At 36.7% G+C, this 24,007-nt stretch overlaps 1 protein-coding gene across 2 annotated transcripts; it reads left to right on the plus strand.

Annotated features, from left to right (window-relative positions):
• Positions 1–120: 120 nt before the first annotated feature.
• LOC128020032 (protein HEG) lies at positions 121–12,137 on the plus strand. Of its 2 annotated transcripts, none has more exons than XM_052606547.1 (13): positions 121–1,202; positions 3,714–5,195; positions 6,721–6,834; positions 7,341–7,463; positions 7,551–7,642; positions 7,805–7,860; positions 8,524–8,684; positions 8,880–9,014; positions 9,162–9,204; positions 9,547–9,584; positions 9,786–9,873; positions 9,973–10,150; positions 10,636–12,137. In XM_052606547.1, exons 1-13 carry the CDS (start codon positions 932–934, stop codon positions 10,777–10,779), a joined length of 2,925 nt encoding a protein of 974 aa, XP_052462507.1. In that variant the 5' UTR covers positions 121–931; the 3' UTR covers positions 10,780–12,137. The 2 variants fall into 2 exon arrangements, with proteins under 2 accessions (XP_052462507.1, XP_052462508.1); XM_052606548.1 differs by having other exon boundaries at positions 8,587–8,684.
• Positions 12,138–24,007: the final 11,870 nt, after the last annotated feature.

Genomic DNA, 24,007 nt, shown 5'->3' on the forward strand with positions numbered 1-24,007 from the left:
GTGATGTGCCTATTCATACTAGAATGTGCCCCCTCCAAGTTAATTCTTCCAAAATAATTTTAATTTACAAATATATATATATTCTAGGGGGAAAAAAAACTATTTTCATGTTGCTTGTATATTCACATGGCATATTGCAGTTTTTGCAAATCACTTGCTCCAAACTTGTTAGACTTTCTTTTTCTTAGTGAAGAAAAATGATTTGGCATGAGAATCAAAAGCTGCTTTTCCCCATAATGTTAAAATACAAAATGATCTATGAATTCCAAACTTATTGTATGTTAGGTTGGGATTTGAACTGGGGTCCCCAGGAAGTCTAACATGACAGTAAAGTACAGATGACACTAATAATGAATAAACTGCTGGCAAGCATCACTGTATGCTCCTTTTTAAGAAGGTTAGCTCATGGTGATTCATCTTGCCAGGAAATGCCAAACTTAAAAAAATTATTATAATAGTAAAAATTGTCAGCTTGCATTGCCACGCTTCTTAAGTGTTGACAGTGTTTCTCACATGTCTTAATGCATAGAAATGTCTAAAACTGGGGAGCAAATTATTGAAGCATTAGAGTAGGCTAATGTTAATGCAAACTTGGGTTTGATTTAGACTTGAGAGAGGGAGAAATAAGAAATTCCAACTGTTGTGGCATCATCTATCTGTCGTATGTGGCTAAACCGAAATGAGCACGCACGTTCCTCCAGAGGAATGGGGTGGAAACCGCTATCGCCTGCCCGAGGGGAGGAGTCACCCGCTGATCCGCTTTCCCACTCTCGCTGCATGAAGTAGAACACTTTTAAGTCTTCATCTCCAACTTTAAAACCAATTTAAGGAATTTACTCATGGGAAACTATTAAAGGGACTCACTTTCCGATGGTGACCCTGACCTCTTTGGCGTTTTATTTATTAGGAAGTCCGCCCGGTCGTCTTTATAATGGAAACGAGTTTTGCGAGAGGCGCTTACCGTGTGGTTTTCACGGGCTTTCTGCTTGTCCTAAATACTGTGATTACCGAAACTTTCTCTCCAGACACGGACACCGATAACCCATTGAGTAACGTTACCGAGACTTTTTCTATCCGAGCAGCTGGTTTAAAACAAACCTCTTCCTGGCCGGGGAGAGAGGCCACTGCAACAGCTGTGGATCTGTCGAGTGGACCGGGGGAGAAGACGGACAGTCCCGCCAGTGTGTCCATCACAAGAGAGGGTAAGCCTTACACGCGCTGTGATGCCCCAAAGTGGGGTCTAGATAGACAGCACACTGGGCTCTGCAAGAGTTAGTGTCAACTACAGCCGTAGCCAAAAGTTTTGAGAATTGCAAATTCCCTTTTCGCCATGAAAATTAACTTAATGCCAAAAACATCTCCACTATATTACAGCCTTGCCACAAAAGGACCAGTTTATGTCAGTGATTCTTTCATTAACAGGTGAGTGTTGATGAGGACAGGCTAGAGATCATTCAGTCATGCTGACTGAGATAGAATAACAGATTAGAAGCTTTAAAGGGAGGATGGTGCTTGAAATCACTGTTCTTCTTCTGTTAACTCTGGTTACCTACAAGGAAACGTGCAGTTATCATTGCTTTGCACAAAAAGGGATTCACAGGCAGGGATAATGCTGCTATTAAGATTTCACCCTAAAACAATCATTTATTGGATCATCAAGATCTTCAAGGGGAGCGGTTCAGTTGCTGTGAAGAAGGCTTCAGGGCACCCAAGAAGGTCTAACAAGTGCCAGGACCGTCTCTTAAAGTAGCTTCAGGTGTGGGATAAGGGCACAGGCAGTGCAGAGCTTGCTCAGTAATGGCAGCAGGCAGGTGTGAGTGCATCTGCATGCACCGAGAGGCCAAGACTTTTGGAGGATGGCCTGGTGTCAAGAAGGGCAGCAAAGAACCCACTTCTCGCCAGCAAAAATATCAGGGACAGAGTGATATTCTCCAAAAGGTACAGGGATTGGATTGCTGAGGGCTAGGGAAAAGTTATATTCTCTGATGAATCCCCTTTCTGATTGTTTGGGGCATCTGGTATAAAGCTTGTCCGGAGAAGAAAAGGTGAGTGCCTCCATCAGTCCAACAGTAAAGCATCCTGCGACTATTCATGTGTGGGGTTGCTTCTCAGCCAAGGGAGTGGGCTCACTCACAGTTTTGCCCAAGAACACAGCTAGGAATAAAGAATGTATAAAAGAATCCTCCAAGAGCAGTTTCTCCAACTTATCCAAGAACAGTTTGGTGATTAACAACCTTGCTATATGGCACAATTGATAACTAAGTGACTCCGGGAACAAAACATAGAAATTTTGGGTCCATGGCCAGGAAACTCCTCAGACCATAATTCCATTGAGAATTTGAGGTCAATCCTCAAGAGACAGGTGGACAAACAAAAACCCACAAATTCTCATTATGCAAGATTGGGCGGCCATCAGTCAGGATGGGGCCCAGAAGTTGATTGACTGCATGCCAGGGCGAATTGCAGAGGTCTTGAAAAAGAAGGGTCAACACTGCAAATACTTTGAGTCTTTGCATAAACTTGTTGTAATTGTCAATAAAAGCCTTTGACACTTATGCAATTCTTTATACCTCATACCTCATAAATTAATACCTCAGTATACATATATATTTATTCAATAAATTATTAGTGTTGTTTCAATTCAGTACATTGTTTTTATTATTGTTGTAGTAGTAGTAATAACAGTAAAAAGAACTATGTTTTTATTATGCAGATGAAGCACTTGGTCAGTTGTGTACTCTGTGAACTAATGAGATTACTTGCACTCAGTTTTTGGAAGAGCATCTCGTTTAATGAATGCCCTACTTGGCTCATGATCATCCTAGTTCATAAACTGCTCCACTTTCTTGAGCCAATGAGTTCTTTTTAATATGCAGTTTATGTTGGAGATTTTTTTTTTTTAATAAAGTGATTTAATTTGGAGAACTTCCTCTCCATATAATCTGTCCTGCTGACATTTTGGTTATAAGTGTGCAATTAAGTAAATCGTTTTAAATGCAGTGAATTAGCTCTGATATACTTTGTTTTCAAACATTTTAAATATATAAAAAATGGGTATTTAAAACTTTTTAATGCTATAATTTAATATTAACATTATGTTGGCCGTTAGTCACTCCTAGGTCTACATTTTAGAATTGGTCTTTAAAAAATCTGTAAGGACAAAAACATTAAATGGTAGTTCCGCATCAGAGCTGTTAAATATTTTATGAAATGGGTCAAAAGCATGTTTTCTTTATTTGTATTATATTGGAGTTTCAATGGAGGATTTGTTGACCATAAAGGTAATGGCACTCAATATGTTTTATAACCACTCTGTTTAAATAGCCGGAATAGTCAGCGGTCCTCTTGATTAGTTTTACCTGTGTATGAACTCCATGCAGGCAGTGACAAAGCTGTAATATGGACTGTGCTAGGTCAGCTGAAGGAAGGAAACAGCAGGTCCCAATGGATCAGATCCCCTCCATTTTTAGGGCCCAAGCTTTTATTAGGTTAGCTGAGCAATTGTTCGCCACCCATAATCATTAGATCCGCAGTTACTTCTGAAAACATTTCATGTGGTTCATGAGGTTTCCCAAGGCTCACACCACATAAAGTGCACCCTGGTGGACATGCTTCTCAAATTTCCCCATTCCTGAATTTCAATTGTTTTTGCTATTTTGATAGTTTACAGTGCATAGTTTCCAACATGTTGTTCTTTATTTTTTTCAAATAAGGACATTCAGAAAAACCTTTAATCATCTCTACAAATACAACTGACTGGAGGAGGACCTCAGATGATTCCACTGAACGTCTGCAGACTGACAAAGAGTTTGCCCAAAATGCCACATCCCAATGGGAGGGTCCATCAGTAGCATCGCACAGCATCACCAGCCACCATCCCGTTACAGAAGTTCGAACAGTGCGAGAGGTTCCTGTAACAGATCTGAGAGATGTTAACACCACCGACTTGGTCTCTCAAACTGATAGCTCCTACATTTCCACAACCAACCGAGTCAGAGAACACACGCTGCTCTCTCTGACCTCCAACAGCACCTCTGCGTACACTGAGTACTCCAACTCCTCTGATGCTGTCTCTCAAACCTCCAAGTGGGAAGAAAGAGTGTCGAGAGCCACCCAGGGCAAGGAGGAAACCGTAGAAGATGTATCTACATTGTCTGTTCAGACTGAGCCCACTTTTGAAGATCGTAATGCCACCAATGCAACTCAAGGCCACTCTTTGGAGACCAAGTGGTCAACGTTGTCCCACAGCACTGAGTCACAGACGGGACAATCTAATGTCACAGGACAGACCTTTGAGCAGGTGTCTGATAATGACAATCGAAATTCAACACCCCCTTTTACAATGATCAACAGAGATAAAGTGGAAGTGGACACCACATATGTGACTAGTGGGACATATTATACAGAAAATAGTGACTCTGTGTCATCTGTCCCACCTTTTACCTCTGGTGAACACAATGCCACTAGCACATCCCAACAGAGCCATGATTCCACAATGACTTCTCCACTGAATACTGAGGCTTCCACTGAGTTTTCTACTGGATCTGTCAGTTCATCTGGCCATGAGGAACCCGAAGGGTCTCCAGCCCACACAGTGGAGGAGACAACCATCCAGGGCCTGACCACTGTACCCCCACTGCTCGAAGATATAGCCACCACAACTGATGACTCATTTATGAAGTTGGTCCCAAAAACTGATGATCAGACCAGCACAGAAGTGGTGCCAACATCTGCCATGCCAGCAACTCAGAGGCCACAGGTGACAGAGGAAGCCACTGATGAGGTATCTATTTTTTACAGTTCTACCAACACTTCAACTACAACAATTCCTGCTGTCACCACCCATCAACTCCAAACAAGCACCACACCACAAGCGCAAACAGAACAAACAACCATCGTTACCACAGACGTTGTTCAGGTGCTGCGGACGACACCCACCACAGCCCAGATTCCGCTTACCTCCCCTACTGGTGGACCTCAGGCACCCAGTACATCTGATTCTGCTGACGTCACCACCCTGCACTTAGAAACCAGCACGGCAACGCCAGGGAACGCTACTGCACATGGCAGACGTGCAACAACACCTTACAGCAAGAGCCCCTCCACCAAGACCACTGTGGTGGTAACCACGAGAAGCGCCACAGAGATGGGAACGACAACCACACAGATACCTTTTAGATCAACAGAATCACCAGGTGTGTTTGACTTTTGGTATTTGTACAGTGACTTACAAATAGCATAATTAAAATCATCATTTTGGTATTATTAATGGTGCTCATTAAGGATTAAACAATATTACAGTTCTGACCCATAACCGATAAATGGGCAATATTAAATTTACATACAATAGAAATCTTTTGTAACATTATAAATGTCATTACTTTAACCTGTTAACTGTCACTCACGTTTTTGAAGATAGACTTGAATGTGCATGATACAAACATAAATTTGTATAATTCATGACTGAAAACATTTTGTAACATGATTTTGATGTACCATTTACATGGTAATGCAATGTCTGATTTTAAAATGGGTTTTGAAGGATGAATTTTGAGATTTTATGTTTTCAAGTGATATATAACTTCTGATGATTTCTAAAATCAACGAGGAAGTCTTTTTTTTAAACAAAGGTCAAAGCTCCTTTTGCAATGTAGATTTCTGAGGGTGCACTCTTGTCATAAATTCATCTATTACTTTTCCTACATAATTTTTAACAAAAAATATTGGTAAAATATATATTTGGGAGTCTTAGACCTTTCCAATGATATATAGTTTGTCTAGATTAGATTAGATTTGATTGTAATATAGTATAGTCAATGTAGGCGTCCCGTATACGGGACGGGGTGACATTTAACAGGTTAATCATAACTTTTGAAGGGTAGATTCAAAAGTTATGATTAAAGTAATGACATTTATAATGTTACAAAAGATTTCTATTTCAAATAAATGCTGCTCTTTTGAACTTTGTTTTAACAAATAATTACTTCAAATATGAAGCAGCATTTGAAAATATATTAAAATACAGTAGTTATTTTACATTGTAATGTTTTATTGTATTTTTGATCAAATAAATGCAGCATTGGTGAGCATAAGCAACTTCTTTTAAAAAACCCTAAAACCCAAATGCCCTAAAATGTTAAAAACTGTAGTGTGCATTTGTCTAAATAAATGGAAAAAAAAAAGAAGAAAAAAAAACACTAAAAGTGATTTAGGGTGTCACAGCAGTAAATGCTGTATGAAAAATACACATTTCATAAAGATTAAATTTAACAGTGTTATTAAATTATTAGTATTTTTTTTTAGTATTTAGTGTTATTTTATGGAAAAAAAGATCAAAAGAACATTGAAGGCCACTGACTTCCATTATATGAACATGAAACACTGCAACGTTTCTCATTTTTTATATTCCAACTAAGAAATAGAATCATTTGTGATGACAGAGTTTTCATTTTTTGGGTCGATTATTCTTGGAGTTTTTTAGCAGACGATAGAACAGACAAACAATTCCCTAGACTTACAGTAGACTGAAATAGAGACTTGGGTTTTCACTAGTAAGCATTACTCTAGTAACTGTATTGCATAGTGTTAAAAATTCTGTAGAATACCTTAGCAACCACACTTGTCCTAAAGCTGATTTTTGCAAAAGTAAAAATCTTAACGTTATTAGTTGTTCCACTGTTTACATCTGAACAATTCAAACAATGTCTTTCTCCTCTGTAGATTATGTGTGTGGTCCTCAAACTTGTGCAAATGGAGGCAGCTGTGTTAGATCAGCTAAAGGAAGTTACCACTGCCAGTGTCTGCCTGCATGGACAGGACCCTTCTGCACGGAAGGTAAGAAGCCCACTTAAATGTACACTAACATCCAGACTGGACTATCCTTCATCTTCACAAATCTGAATGTTAAAAGTACAGTGACAAACAGAAACAGGAATTGACTTACCCATAATGCCAAAGCTCCAATGCTGTGATATCAGATTATAGACTTTAACTATGTAAGTCACAGGCTAGACTACATATTGTGGCTTGTGTTAATGTAACCAATTATGGACAAATGTTCATCTTCAAACTTAAGTAAACTGGAATTATTTACCACATATAATATAATATAACATAAATACGTCTAATTATATTAATTTAAATGCATCTATTACATTATATTTGTTTTCTTTCTGGTCAGTATTTCCATTTTCTACCATTTTTTTTTTTTTTTTTTACAAATTTGAAGATGATCACATAACATTTGTCCATTATATGAGTCTAATGAAGTGTTGCTTGTTTTCATCAGGGTTTGTGACAAAAATGAACAATGGTTAATTAGGCGGTGTGTTTTTCTGTAGATGTGGATGAGTGTGTGACTAGTCCGTGCCCCCAGGGTTCAGTGTGTGTCAACACAGGTGGCTCTTTCAGCTGTGAATGTGCCCTGGGCTTTGACTTGGAGGATGGCCGCAGCTGTACACAAGGTAGGTGTTCAGTTGTCTACATATAAATATATTTTGCCGATAACCTTATGATACCCTTACTGTATTTGCTTTGGCTTTACCTTGCAGTGAAGACATTTTTGGGCACTTTCACCATCAGCAGCTCAATGCATCTCAGAAGTTCAGGTCTTCATGAGCTGCACAGAGAGATTTTACAGCTGGTATGCATCATTGTACTGCATCTGCATCCACCTTACAGCCTTACAACCCTCAGCCTTTCAGCCAATCTGCTAATGCAGAAACCAATAGAGCACGTTATTGGTTTAACATGATAAGACATGCAGTTGAGGTTAATTTGATACATTTGTTTATTGATTTTTCAGCTCAATGCCTCACTCTCAATCTTCCATGGTTACAGACGCTCCACTTTGGATAAAAGGTACGTTTCTACTGATTTTCCATAGACCAAGCAGGAATAGACCAAAAAAAACAACTGTACTGGGTGCGTGGCTAATATTTTTGGTTTTTGAAAATGCACCAATGTTTACCAAGGCTGCATTTGTTGGATCAAAAATATAGTGAAACCTGTATTTTAGAAAATCTGATTTTATCCCTGTGATGAAAACTGAATTGTCTTCAGCCTTTACTCCAGTTTTCTGTAATTGAAAACCCTACTTAATATTTATGTGCAATGTGGTGCTTTTTTCAGGAATCTTTGATGCATAGAAAGTTTGAAAGAGCAGCATTTATTTAAAATGGGTATCTTTTGTAACGTTATAAATGTCTTTACCATCACCTTTGATCAATTTATTGCATCCTTGCTGAATAAAAGTATTTCTTAACAATAATTTTACCAATCCCAAACTTTCTTATAATCTGTCCATTCTCTAATTGATAAAACATTACATTTCCATCCAAAAATGATTATAGTATGATACTGTTATCAGTAGAGATTTTGTTCATATCACCTTCTCGTTGCAGTGTTTGTCATTTATTTTATTATTAAATGCAAATTCATTTTCATGTAAATTTTACTTTCTAACTTCAATTCAGGCCGTTATTTTACTTTGTTCACTCATGTGACTGTAAATGCCTTATGCAGAGATGGAGAAGGTGTGCAGATCTTAGCAGTGAACATGTTTTCGCTCCCCACCAATGTGAGCAGCACAGATGTTTACAACAGCATCCAGATGTCCCTGAGCAACTGTAGCCGGACGTACTCACACTGCACCATTAAGCTTCAGCACCATCTCTCCTATCGAGGTACCACTCAGCACTCATTGTATTCATCATACTCTAGTCTCAGATCCTTCCACTCTGTTCTTATCCTCCACTCCGCCACTTCAGAGATAGGATAATACCAGTCTTGAGGCCCCTGAAATAATATTTTGTCAAGCTCTTTGTCCTGCTGTTTATCTCTGGGAAGCCATTTGTTCTGAAGCACTTGTTTCTGTTTAGCGGAGAGCCTGTGTTTGGCCCAGAACACCAAGTGTGATTCGCAGTACTCTGTGTGCAAGGACACTAGTGGAACCCCATACTGTCAGTGCCACCCAGGATACTTTAAAAAGAATCCAGGGGACATGACCTGCAGAGGTACAACATACATTACAGTAGTGTCTTTTCAGTTCTTTGATCGAATACATTTAATTTGTGGGACTTTGCCCCCACTGTACAAATATATTCCAAGTTACTCATTTAATAATTTTTTTTATTTCATTAAAAATTTGCTGTGTTTTTTAGACTGTGGAGATGGACGCAAACTTGTTAATGACAGCTGTGTTGAGTAAGTATGTGTTTTTTTTTAAAATGCATTTTGAGTAAATATCCCTGTAAACAACCATTCTCTCGGCTTCATGAGGTGCCACCCGAGATGCTTTTTAAACAGTTTCGAAGGAGTTCCTATTTATGCTGGGCATGCTTGTTGCTTGTTGGCTGCTTTCTTTCACTATCCGGTCCAACTCGTCCATTTCCACTCACATGCATAAGCCTTTAGATCAAAAGCTTTTTAAGATGACGGGAAACAAATTTAGTTCATTTTGTCCAACATTTTGTCTGGTACTGTGTATATGTTTTGTACGTATGTGTTTTAGCAGAAAAAAAGCTAACTTCTTTTTAACTTCCTCAGGTGCATGTTTGGATTTGGAGGTTTCAACTGCAATAATTGTAAGATTAAATTTTTATTTTTATTTTTATAAAATATTTAATATTAAAATATTTTAAATGAGCTTTTTTTAATAGCGTAATTATTTAGCGGTGTGATATATAAAGCTTGTTAAAAATGTATCATTCAGTTAAACTGTATTATTTTCAGACTTGTCAATAAATCATATAGCTTTGTCGGTAAAATGATCTTGTGTTTAATAGTCTATAAGCTGATAGCCGTGGTGGTCTCTTCTGCTGGAGGAGCTCTTCTGTTGATTGTCGTCATTGCCCTCGTAATTACTTGCTGCAAGTAAGACTGTGATATACTGTATATGCAACAGATAAATATCTTGGGGAATTTTAAACTACAAAAACGTCTCAAAAATATTTTTGTTCATTGCATTTTCAGAAAGGACAAAGATGACATCAACAAAATCATTTTTAAAAGTGGAGACCTTCAAATGTCGCCCTACGCAGAGTTTCCTAAGAGTAATCGTGTGTCTATGGAGTGGGGCCGAGAGACTATTGAGATGCAGGAGAACGGCAGTACCAAAAATCTCCTGCAAATGACAGACATTTATTACTCGGTATGTGATCATATTCGTTCATAGAGAATTCTAATGCAGGAAATTAGCATTTATTAATGCTTTGGTTTCTGATTTTGTCTAAAATTGAAGCTCCACCGTGGAATAAAACATAAAAAAGGTATTGGACTTCTTTTTTTTTCTCACAATTCAGACTTTTTTTCTCTTTTTTTTTTTTGTTGATGTTAACTTGCAATTAACATCTCACATTCAATTTTTTTTTTCTCAGAAATTGCAAGAAAAAGACTGAAACTCACAATTTGAAAGTCTAAATTATGATAATAACTTGCAATTGTGGGGTGGGGTGGGGGGGTTGAATTGTGACATTAAAAAGTTGCAATAACCATTTACATTTAAAATTCCATGGTGGAAATAAGCTTCCATAGCCTCAATGTGTTTAAATTAAATTATGTCCATGCACATCCTGAATTGGTGAATTTTGTACATGATTCGCTAATATGTGACTACAGTATGTATCTCTCTTTAAGCCTGCACTGAGGAACTCTGACCTGGAACGTAATGGTCTGTATCCGTTCTCCGGCCTCCCCGGTTCGAGGCATTCCTGCATCTACCCAGCTCAGTGGAACCCTTCCTTCACAAGCGATGATTCACGGCGAAGGGACTACTTCTGACAGCCTTACCCAGCACGTGTGCAATTTGAGACGGCAGATAAGCTCTCCCTGTATGGTTGGACCAGATCTTGGAGCTGAATACATACCACTAAAGGCCTTTGAATGTGAAAATGAGCTGGCAGGAAAAGACCATCATCTGTGAGACTTGAAGTAATCTACAGAGGCCTGTCGGGCTCAATTTAGCATTTGCACACAGTCCTACAGTAAGACTTTAATTTCTGGTGTGGAGCTGATGAACTGATGTTCTCGCAGCTCCTCGCAGAGCGTTCATACTTCAGTGGAAGTCAGTGAATTTAGAATAACATATAAGATGCCTGAGCTACAGTATAACTTTTATATTATAAAAGTTTGCACTATGAACTCCTCAAACAGATAATATCTCAAATGGAAAAAGCCATAAATGTATCCTATTTAAACTTAGAATGATGTACCCACCTTGTTTGAACTGAGTTTTGTGAGTGATGTGGTATCTAAACATCTGTTTGTTTATCTTAATTCACAGTTAAAGGGATAGTTCACTCCAAAATGAAAATTTTGGTATCATGTACTCGCCTGAAAATACCTATCATTCCTCGGTGGAACAACAAAGGTTGTGTTTAAAACATAACGTCAAAGCTGCCCTTCACTATAAAATCTTTTCAGACTCTTTCTCCTAGCAGATGGATTCAGAAGACATGGATTATAAGTCTTATTGAGCATTATCTGGATGTTTTATGATGCTCTTTGGAGCTTAACAGCCTCTGGTCCCCATTCACTGGTCCAGCATTGTATGGAATAGAGTAGTGTGAAGATTGTTTAAAACAATATAAGGCCATTATTACATTTTTGGGGTAAACCATCCATTTAATGCTTAGTAGTGGTGTTGTTTTTATCTGAGAAATGTTGTGAGATGTAAGCTGGAGAATTAAACTTGTGTGAAAGCTGGTAGGACTTTGAAACACAGTATTACTGGATTCAGCATTCGTGTGAAATGTAGCAAATAATGCCACAAGGTATTACCGTTTGTTTGAGCAACAGTAATAATCATAAAACGCAGTGCTGCCTTGTTTTTCTCCTAATTTATTTTATTTAAGTTTTGCGTTTTAGATAAAGATACTGTAGTATTATCTGAGGACCTCCAATGTGTTTGAATGAATGCTTGGTGGTGCATGAGATGGACTTCACCTGGTTCCAGGTGTCCGTTTTATTTGATCTAATGTGTGTTCTTGTGAGATGTGCTTTATTTGTAATCTTTAATATCAGAGACTGCTTTCATCATTAGCATTTTCCCCCTCCTCTGTGGATGGACACTTGAATCTGGCGTTGTAGTCAGAATTGTGTTGTAAAATAATAGAGAATAAAGTTAGATTTCTTATGTTTGTTTTAATTGTTAATTTCTTTCATTTTAAACAATTATTTACTCAAAAGTGATATCTGACCCTTCACTGAACCCAGCCTTAAAAGACTGAGCTTATCTTCGACAACCTTTTGACCTTTTGGCAGCAAACTGAACTGGTTCCCGCACAAGGTGCGTCTCCTTCTGTGCTATACACTTGACTTTGAAAATAGTGCACGAGTCGTGCAGTGACTTTAGGGCACTTCATTTTTACATTCGGCCTGAGTATTCCATTAAAATCAATTTTTCAACAGAAAAAAGGAAGTCATATGTTTTGGAAAGTATGAGGGTAAGTAAATGAGACAGAGTGACAGTAAATACATTTTTTGGGACCATTTGTGCACCAACGTCCAGAGTCATGTGGTGCCCTCTGGTTTTCGAAATGCAAATAAATGCAGATGGCTGGAAGTCATTGTCTGTGGACAAGAGTAAATGCATTTATTATGATGAAGTCATTACAAAAGTGGAAATGGTTCAGATCGAAACTCATTTCTATTTCAAATAAAATTCCTGCAATATTTTGTGCATATAAATGAACTGGACTTAATAATTGTAATTTTTTTCTGTACATTATCTAATCCAAATGTCATGTTTCATAAATGTGTTAAAACCGTTAACAAAGGGCAAAGGGCTTTAACACCTAGAAGTGCAATTATGTTAAAACTAGGTAAAAATTATTTAAATGCTTAAGTATTTTTATTTGAATTGCCTACGTACAAGTTTTCTTATAAAATACACGTTTTTTTATTATTATTTTTTGTTCTGTTATCATTCATTGTTTCATGTGTTATGAGACTGGTGGCATATATGCTCTAAAGACATCATTAGTTACTGGTGACAGGCTCTTGTTCCAGCTCTTTATTCAATTGTTCTAGTCCCACCTGCTGGACTGAATGCATATTACAACCAATTTATGTCTAGAGATCCTTTTCTTCATGATCTCTGATCACAACAGAGGCACTCTATTCTATTCTTGTCACCATATTTCTCCCCCATGTTGAAGATTTTTATCTAGTGTGTTCACGTGCAGCTGGCTTGTCCTCTGATCCTGTTTCTGTGCTGCCACACTGAAGCAGACGGCTGTACTCTCCTTTCCCCGGGATGAGTAAATAAATAGACATCGGGCCACCCTTCACCATCCCATAGATCAGAGCTATCATGTCCCTCGCTGAGATTTGTTCGGCCACTCTACAATTACACAGTAAGATAGCAGCATATGTGCAGATGAAGAGAACATCTAATCTTGAATTACACCTTTGAAGGGGATAGTCTATCTTTCAGGAAACTCCTAGTAAATGGGAAGGATTTATTGGAGTGTTTATTGGGTTCGGGAATTTAGGTGGGCAGGGGGTGTGTATATACATACACACACAGACACACACACCAACAGTGGGGCTTGGAAGTTTGGGCACCCTTTGCAGAATCTGTGAAAATGCGAGTAATTTTAAAAAAATAAGAGAGATCATACTAAATGCATGTTAAATTTTATTTAGTACTGTCCTGAGTAAGATATTGTACATAAAAGATATTAACATTTAGTCCACAAGACAAAAGAAATGCTGAAATTATTAAAATAACCCCACTCAAAAATCTGTGTGTTGTTACCTGATGATCCACGACTGTCTTTCTGTTTTGTGATGGTTGTGCATGAGTCCCTTGTTTGTTCTGAACAGTTAAACTGAGCAGCGTTCTTCAGAAAAATCTACATTTTTAGTTTTTTTAAAGTATATTTATATATTTTGTTTTAAGTCAAATCAAACATTTTGAAATGTAGTTCATACTGAAAATTTTGAATAAAATGTATTATGATGAGCCACCTTTACACAGTTATTTGAATTTATAATTAATCATTCTGAATCTATTTGTGGCTTCAATTAAGATCATATTCAAATTGATTAATTAAAATGGACTTTTAAAAAGCGTTCTCAGTTTTTTTTTTAGATGCAAACAGTGTTCAGTTTTTTAACTTTATGTGTCCTCCAGGGTCATGTGATTTTGGCGGTGTCTCAGCCCCTGATGGACAGACAGATTCAACACACCTTGTGGACAGAGACTATGCATCTTTCATTCACAGCTGGGAACATGCGAGATTTGCACTCTGATCTAGAGATGGAACCCAGCAGCCCCACACGCCTTCTGAGGAACATTGAAAGACAGGTGAATCGAAAAAAACCCACAGGCGACAAGAACATACAAAAAGACAAGATAAAAATGTAATTTGTTCATTTAAAACTGTATTTAATTCATGTTTCTATATGTGTTTAGAGTGCCCAGCTGACTCAGATTGTAAACAGCCTGATGCCATTTTGCCTCTCCTTCTTCATCGCCTATGCCTAAAGTACCTTGTAATCGCTGGAGAGGTCAACAGAAAACAGCTTACAGTGGGTGAGAGATAAACGAGCACATTCAAGCCTTACAAGTTCTTAAATAGGCAAAAACAAACCTCAAAAATCTCATAGGGTCATTCAATAAAAATGTCCAAGAATAGCAGTTGTGATTAATTTACAAAATTGTTATTGAAGCACTGGTTGCTATAGATTTTTTTGTTCAAGAAAGGAGATTGTTGAAGGATATTCACATTAGATATTCACACTTTTTGACGCAGTATAGGTAATTTCATTTATTCTTACGCAAACTTCAGAGACACCTTCTTGTCCGTCTTGATTTCATTCATGCATTTCATATTCATTGCAGAACTGTAGAAGTCCCCTCATTCTGATACATAATTTTGTAAAATAATTTAAATCTTATGTGAATGTCAGGATGAATCATTCAGCCCAGCGGTAAACGGAAAAAGTGAGAAAGACATTGAGAAGAATTAGAAAGACGGAAGATGAAAAAGTCTGATTGGAGAAGAGAACCGGTGAAACTTGCTCTATTTATTTGTTGTATGATCATTTTATCCCTACTTTTGCATCCAAGTGTCACACACGGGTGTCTTTGTCCCCAGTGGATCACAGTGTTTATACAAGGCCAAGCAGAATAGGAAGCGAACGTGTCACAGACGACAGTACGTCACCTGTACGTCAGCCCGGACACGACCCCTTCTGACCAATCACAAGCCTAGACTTTTTGTCATGGACCCACTGTCTCATAGAGAACAGGTAGGCAATTGTAAGTTAAAGTGTCTTAACTTTTGGAACTCCAATCAAATAATGAGTTGGCATAGCATAGCATACAGTCCTGTTGAAAGTTTTGGGGTTGGTAAGATTTTTTTTGTGTTTTTGAAAGAAGTCTTTAATGCTCACAAAGGCTGCATTTCTTTGCTTCAGTAACAGTAAAAACAATCATATTTTGGAATATTATTACAATTTAAAAAACTATTTTCTCTGTTAATTTATTTAAAAATGTAAATTATTCCTGTGATGCAAAGTAGAATTTTCAGCAGCCATTATTCCACTCTTCACAGGATCCTTCAGAAATAATTTCTTATTATTATCATCAATGTTGACAACAGTTAATATTTTTGTGGAAAATTATTTTTTTCAGGATTGGTTGATGAATAGAAAGTAAAAAAAAAAATAATAAAAAAAATTAGAAAGCAATTTATTTTCATTTAATAAATCCTTAATAAAAGTATTAATTTCTTGCTTTAAAAATAAAAAACTTACAGACCCCAAACTTTTTGAATGATAGTGTACAAGCTACAGTCTCACAGTGATTGCTGACATAACAGCATAATATTCTTGAGTAAAAAAAGCTGTTTGTGATAATACCTGAACTAGTGGGACTTGTACTGCTTTGTGCTGTGTCCACCATTTACACTTAATGTGTGTGTGTGTGTTTTGGAAACAGCCCCCAGTGGAGCTCAAAAAGAATAACTTAGCTTTTGTTCTGTCCTTTCCCATGGAAACTGCTAACACGCAGTGCTCAGGCCAGCTGCGCTTTCATAAATGACGATAATTTTATAATTTCTGTGTCCTATATGTGCAGCATGGACCTATACCTCAGACACTGTATATACCTTAATCTGAACCTAGAAGCACCGGGATGAAGATGCATTTGCCAAATGGAAATCAGAACAAATTGAATTTTTTTTTAAATAATTTAAAGTAACATTTCATCCAAAAATGAAAATTTTGTCATCATTTACATAAGTTTTTATTTAACTGCTCTTACTTGCTCAGAAGAATATATCATAAAATGGGTTATGCAATGTAACATAACATTCCAAATTGTATTGCATTGATTTGCTGATGAGGTAAATTAAAAACCATTGTAAATCAAATAAAAATTTTAATTAAACATTATAGCGATTATTTTACCAGTGTTTCTTCATTTACTGAAAAATGCTGTGGAAAATTTTATATTTAATTTGTTCCGGTTTTTTATTTATTTAGTTATTTTATAATTTTTTCACAATCATGTTGAATCTTATTGCCCAAAATAGCTGTTTGTAGCCTAGCAAAATAAATCAAATATGTTTGGAACAAAATGAGGGTGAGTAAATTATGATAGAATAATCTGAGTGCAGAGCTTATATTTTTAATAAAGCAGTTATTTGTGTATGTGCCAGCCCTCTTCACATTACACCATGACTCACACAACATTCTGAGTCTGTTTCCCAGCTGGTGCCAGCCTGGTGCGCTTCCTTTAACCTCGTTTATGATTCAATGGTTCTCCAGAGCACTGCGTCAAATAGATTTGGCCTTTATTAACTTAGTTGTTTACATCCAACTCTTTTTATTTGTTTAATGCACAGTTGGACAAACCGAGACTGGATTCTAGATGCATTCAGTCCTTTAGGATCAGAAAGAGACATTTGTTTAGTAATTATGCTTTGCAAGATTTGTGTTCATCCCATTTACCCGGAACTTCTCAAAACCTCCATGTTTTGGTTTGCATGCACTCCCTCTTTCTCTCTCTCCACAGGTTTCGGAGTCTTCCCCTTCTCTTTGTCCCTAATGTGCATCCTGTGATCCTGCATCAGTGTGCACAGATCCTTTGTGTCTCCACAGAAAAGACAGAACAAACCGCAAAATGTATCCCGTGCTATCACTCTCCTCAGGTAGAGTGATGCATTATTTTTAAAATAGCATTTTTTAAAATAGCATTTTTCTTCTTCCATCTACCATCTTTGTACTTACCTTCTCAACAACGGATACATGTGACACTCTTTTAATTGCTCTAAAAATGTTACCTACTGTATGTAGGCAGATCACTAGGTTTTGGAGCAAAGCTTATTTAAGCAGTAAAAGAGTGTTCATACTCTTACTGAGGTCATTGGATGGTTAATACTACAGCAATCCATTAATCGCTCATACGTTTCACTGCATTAGCTTGCCATTTCAATTTCAACTTTTGCTTTGCCGTTGTTTTCTTTTGTTTGTGTAATATAACTGAGGGTTTCCACAAAAATAAAGCAGCACAACTGATTTCAGCATTGATATTAATAAAAAATGTTTCTTGAGCAACAAATCAGCATATTAGAGTGATTTGTGAAGGGTCATGTGACATTAAAGATTGCTGTAAATTCAGCTTTGTCATAACAGGAATAAATTACATTATACAGTACTAAAATGGAAAACAGTTGTTTTAATTTGTAATAATATTTTACAATGTTACTATTTTGCTGTATTTTTGCAAATAAATGTATCCTTGGTGAGTATAAGAGACTTCTTTAAAACTAAAAAAAAAATCCATCTCCAGACTCCAAATTTTTTGAGCTGAACCTAATTTAGTTTTATTTTACATCACAAACGGTATGTTTGTCCAAAATCATTTAGGCTCTACTGTTCTCAGTCCTTTTTAAAACACAGTGATGCTCATGTTCAGTGCAGATCTGAAGGTCATGTTGAAGTCAATAGCTGCTGTACAGTTTTAATGCAATCCCTGGCACTGGACTCTGACTCATCCGTCCCAATCATTAATGGTCTGGAACTCTTCTCTGCTCTGCTGGTTACTTTCTGACTAGGGGGGCTAATGATCCTGAAGCAGCAATGCTATTCGTAACAGAGAGAGAGAGATTGTCAGGGCAAGTGAGCGATTTCAGTGGAATGGTTTCTAATGCAAAAACACACCTCATGCTGTTAAGTTGATTTTCTGTCAGTGCTTTGCGGCACCTCTGGAGTCAGTGAACGAACTACAAAAAAATAACTACAAAAGCGAATAGAAAATGAATGCCAGGAACTTTTCATTAAATCACCTGGATGTGTAGGATCTTTTAATGTCAGTTCTTCTGAAATCCAGTGTGTGTGATGATGTAAGGTGTGTGTAGGCTGCTGGGTGGGTTTTGTCATAGTCTTGCGGTCTATCCACAGTCCTACAGCTTACTAAATCGAGAGAACGAATTAGTAAATTATGTGCACGATTTAGCAAATCGAGGGAACCAAATAGTAATTGTGTGCATGTTTTAGTACATCAAGGGAATTAATTAGTAAATCATGTGCACTTTTTCGGACATCGAGGGAACGAATTAGTAAATTGTGCGCATGATTTCTATATTTTTTCTTGAATGTCATGTGCTGGGTTCCGTAATTTCATAGTTGTACTTAAAATAAAAATATTATAAACTGTGATTCTCAGTAGATTCATATGACTAGTTTTTTAGTTTGTTTTTAATTCATTCAGAGAAATTAAAGGCAGTATTAAAAATACTTTAAATAATTTGCAGTTATTTTAATATATCTTTTTTTTGCATTTTAGTAATAGAATTTAATCTTATGCATTATGTAATTTGCAATAGAAATGTTACAATGTGAAAAAATTATGAATGGCCCTAAAAATGCTTAATTCTCCGTATGCTAAATACAATATTTCTTACTGCTTTCATTAGATTTTTGGATGAAATGACCACCAGAGTCAAGATTACAGGAAGGGCAAGAGGAGGCAGCGCTGCTCTGAGATGCCAATGGGTACTTCATGTGTTTAATTCCCTTTGGTGTTTCACTTATATTCACCACAAAAGATGTTCAAGGTAGTAATACTGCTTTGTTCTAGACATCTCCAGCATTAAACCCAAGTCTGATCTGGTCTCCCAGAGTGATGACAGTCAGGTGGAGGAATCTTCAGAGGATACACCCACACAACAGAGAAACTCACAGTTCTGCCCTTCAGCTAAACTTGTTGATAAATACTGAATATTTGAGTTTGAGCTAATCCAAACAGAGATACATTTTTCTTACAGGGAATGTTTTGCTAGTTAAAGGTTAATATTCTGAGAAAGATAATCACATACTGTCCCTGTTTACTTTTCTTTTTTTTTTTTACTTTAGTTCTCATCGGGCAGGAGAAACTGTGAGATAATTTTCAGCACTGATGACATTATCATTCCTACGTCTCGATTTGCATCGGTGAAAGTGGAAAGACTTAAGTTTTAGGGTTTTACAGGCAGACATTATTAACTGTTTATATTGCAATAGATCTTCACTACTGTTCAAAAGTTTGGAGTCGGTACTTAAATAAGTGAACTGATTCCTCTGTCATAAATCGTGATCAACCCATAATGAACATGCTGTGCTCCTTTACATATAACTCAGCTTATGTAGATCACTTTTCTTCTCGTAACTTATCTTCCACTGTCTTCAAATTAGTTGGCTTCTTCATTTCTTCTTCCCTTTCCTTGTCTTCATTAATGTCATTAATGTTTTGTATTGTGTATTTTTTTCACCTTATGAAAAAAAAGGGGTAATTTTCCTATGCCCATCAAGTCATATACAGTTATACTGTAAAATGTTATTACAATCATTTATATATATATATATATATATATATATATATATATATATATATATATATATATATATATATATATATATATAATTTTTTTTACTATTTATTCCTGTGATGACAAAGCCAAATCTTTCAGATTCTTTTCATTCTAATAAGCTGATTTGGAGCAGAAGAAACCTTTCATATTATTATCTGCTTTATATTCAAACCATTTTTGTATTGAATTGCCATACCGTGATGTAAGCGTTTGCTGCTACCGCCCACCCACAGAGCGCTTGATAGATTTTCGGTGAGTCACTTTCAGTAACTTGGCTGATGAATAAAGATGTGGATGAATTCATGTTTGAATTTCAGTTTTCCCCCTTTCCTGTATCCGACTGTCTTTACTCCCTTCAGTTGGCGAAAGTCCGATATTTTGCCTTTATCGAAAAGAGAGGAGGATGAGCAAGAGGAAGGGATGGTTGGTTTGCTATATTATAAACTCTGTAGGCCATAAACAGTGGTGAATGTCAGCAGTTGCAGGGTGTTGTGAAGTGATGGGCCTTATCTTTGTCAACTCCGCGGCTCCTGCTGGGATCAGGACAAAAGACACAGGATCAGGTCTGTGTGTATTTTGGGTTATTGTAAAGCTATATTATTGCACATATATTCTCCGGTAAAATAAAATCAGATTTTTATCTCCACAGGTCATCCAGGAAAATCTGCTCTTCTGTATCTGTGAGAGACCATCGTGCTCACTGTTTCCCATCTGTACATTCTCCCGTTCCCTTCACCTGGACCTGCAGTTCCTCTGAAGATTCATCAGAAACCAGTGTGAATGAAAAAGAGGTAAAACCTTCTTGATAGGGAAAAATTAGATCAAAGAATTAAATGATCAAGCTTGTATTTATTTGTTTCTCTCTTATGTAGCCAACGCAACCATGGAGGAGACGTACGTTCCCCCTGACTGGTGAAGATGAGGAAGACTTGAGGTGTGATCAAGATACAAGCGTTCTTTAATTGTACGTCCTTATTTCCATTCCTTGTGTCTCAAATCCTTGCTTTTATAAGGAAAAGATGTGAGATTGAGAAGTGAGAATGGCTCAAAATAAGATGTATCTGTCTAACTGAATTAGCTTTTTCATCAAGCATTTCAAATCAGTGTCATATTTCTTCACTACCTTTATCTTGTGGGAGCTTGATTCATATAATATAGCTATATAACTCCCTCTAGTCTATAAAGTGCCATACCTCCCTCTATTGGACATACTTGGAATAACATGCACATACTACAGTGACATATTGCACATATTCAGCAAGCAGGGCCATCCTTAGCTGATATGTGGCTTGGTGTGGGGTAGGGAGCAGGGGTTGGGGGTTCCTGGTCCCCCTTTGTCCGTTCACTGCGGTGGCACCAGTTGCACCCCCCAAGGAGGGCCCTGTCCACAAGGATGCATTCATATAAATTGACCTGTTATTTTAAATGCTTCCTTGGTGAGCATTAGAGCCTTTTTCAAAAACATTGAAAAGCCATATCCAACCCAAACCTTTGAATGATAATGTAAATAATATCAGATTGGAATCACGTTTAGAATCAGAGTCAGTTTTGGAGTTTTTACAGGAGTTGATAACTAAAATGTACAATTACTATAGTTAAAGTTAACAGAGGAACTGAGATTATATTGTGTTGAAATGTAGTGGAGAAAATACATATTTTTCTTGCTTGTCATTGGTTTGACTGATGATTATGTGCTGATTACAGACTTCCAGAGCACAAGAGCACAACATTTGGGGCAGATCAGGAAATGACGTCATACGACGTGTCCAAAGAGAGAAAAAAATACATTTCTCATCTTAAAAGTTCTCTACCATTTTGGGGGAATATATACAACATATATAAATAGAGATTTAATTGAACTGAAAATTGCATTTGCGAGAAAATAGCCTGTGGACAAGACAAGAAACGACTTGTAAACGCTGTAAACTACTTGACAATTCTTCACAGTCTGTATGTGAAGCTTTGACAGTTCAAAATCCTATTACATTGCATTGTGTGTGTGTGTGTGTGTGTGTGTGTGTGTAGTCTTTGATCTCTTTCAGCAATAAGCTGATTAGGCCATCTCACAAGCAGCCCACACTCACTAAGGGAAAGGCTAATTGGCTGTAGGCTAAGTAGGGGTCAAGGTTGTCTATGAGGAAATATTATCACACTTGCTTTCCTTCTTATAGCTCAATGACTTTTTCACCCTGGTACTGCACTTCTTTAAAGTCTGAAAACTCCTCACAACATTAGCTTAAAGTCTTTTTGAGCTGCTTTTTTTTTTATCAAGCATACTAATCAAGAAGGATCTGATAGAGATAAAACACATTTTATCGAGTTTTTTTTTCTATTAGATTTTTTACAAATTTAATTGTTTTATCAAATCTTTTTCAGTATTTAATTAAATATACTACATTCATCTTGTATTAATTTCCATCACAGTGCTCTCTGCAGCAAATTTTAGGGTACCCTAGATATATATGCCTTAGAATCAGACAAAAAAAAGATATTTTGGAATGGACTATGACGGCTTAAAATGCTGGTAGACAGTTCACTAGGTTTTGGAACATTATCAGAAATCTCGCTCTCACTAGAGCTGTCAGAAATGTGAATAGAGCCGGTGTGTGTGACGCATAGCCACTGTATTGATCTACACTGCTCTGAGAGCTCGATAGGACTCTCTTTCATTCCCATTCTCTTTTGTTGTGAACTCTGAGAATGGAGATCTTTATTTATAACTCCAATGAGAGGCTCGATGATTTACTTCTGCCAGCAGAGGGAGTTTTACAGGGACTATGGTGCAGTGCGATGATATGCACCGCAGATTTATTATTTTGTGGACTTAAATGAGAAACAATTTGTAACAAAGTATTCATAGACCCCACTAGTGTTGTTAAAACTAAACAAAAACTGCTGAAATAAAATACAATATACGTATTAGAAAAAAAGCATAAACTTAAAAAACTTAGCAAATGCTAATATTGGTATAATAAAAAAATAGAACTAAAACTAAAACTGAAATAAAAATAAAAATAAAGCTAAACAGAACTATTTTAAATGCAAAAACAATAAATAAAACTTAAAACGGAAAAAATATTCACAGACTATGTGTTGTTAAAACTAAAAAGCGATTAAAAATAATGCTGAAATCAAATACAGTGTTAGACCAAAAGCATATACTTAAGAAAAAAATTTGTAAAGTTGCTTTGACGTAAAATAAAATACGTTTTATATGTCAATTTAAACAAAATTGACTAAAATGAGATTAAAATAAAAAAAATACAATATACATATTGGAAAAAAAACCCTTTAAAATAAAACTTTAGAAAACTGAATCTGAAAAATAAATGAACAGAAAATAGAAATATAAAAAAAAAACAGAAAAACATAAAAACTTAAAATATAAAATCAAATTCAAATATTCATAAATATTATTATTTTAATTTTATATTAATATTATAGTATATAAATACTATAAAAATAACACTGGACTGTGCAATAGTATTGACTGAAGTGATGAAGGGTTCAATTCTCCTGAGAGATTTCTGTTTGCACACTGATCTGTCAGAATCAGTCAGACTGCACTCCTGACTGCTGTGGGAGACAGAGATGACAGAAATGATACACTAACTCTCCTCAGTCAAATACTAATGCACACCCAGGTCTCACCCCTATTTGCCTTTCTTGGACGCAGGACTGTCTCCATAGTGATAAGGGCTCTTCAAATGCACTGGGCCTTCATTCAGCTTTTCTAATTTAGGAAGTGGAGAGGATGGAAGAGCGTATCATTTCTTTTGAGTGTCTCTCTCACTTTGCTTCCACTATATTTTTGTCTCTGTGACAAAATGGTTCAAACTATATCTTTTTAATTTAGCTATGTAACACTGGCAAGCTTTTGAGGTTTGAAGGGCGGTGTTTGTTTACTAAGCTGGAAAAGAAAATCCATTGTGACTATCAACTAAAATGTACTTTGGTGTAAACATGTCAGTTGTTTTAACTGGCCTCTTGATGTATATTCATAATTTATAGGTCTCTTATTTCAGCCCGGAGATGAATGTGGTTATACTGAGTGTGAGATTTGAGACATGTAGTGAAGTGAGGTTGTATGTATTACATGCTCAACCTACCAAGTGTTTGCAGCTACGTCCAATTTAAAGTCACAC

This window comes from Carassius gibelio, chromosome A9 (assembly GCF_023724105.1).
Source record: "Carassius gibelio isolate Cgi1373 ecotype wild population from Czech Republic chromosome A9, carGib1.2-hapl.c, whole genome shotgun sequence".
Classification (NCBI taxonomy): Eukaryota; Metazoa; Chordata; class Actinopteri; order Cypriniformes; family Cyprinidae; genus Carassius; species Carassius gibelio.

Bases quoted from the DNA above. Each gene is read 5' to 3' on its own strand.
- LOC128020032 (XM_052606547.1), top strand. From the start codon at position 932: ATGGAAACGAGTTTTGCGAGAGGCGCTTACCGTGTGGTTTTCACGGGC. The intron at 5,196-6,720 runs GTGTGTTTGACT...TCTCCTCTGTAG, and splicing joins TAGATCAACAGAATCACCAG to ATTATGTGTGTGGTCCTCAA. The intron at 7,643-7,804 runs GTATGCATCATT...TTGATTTTTCAG, and splicing joins ACAGAGAGATTTTACAGCTG to CTCAATGCCTCACTCTCAAT.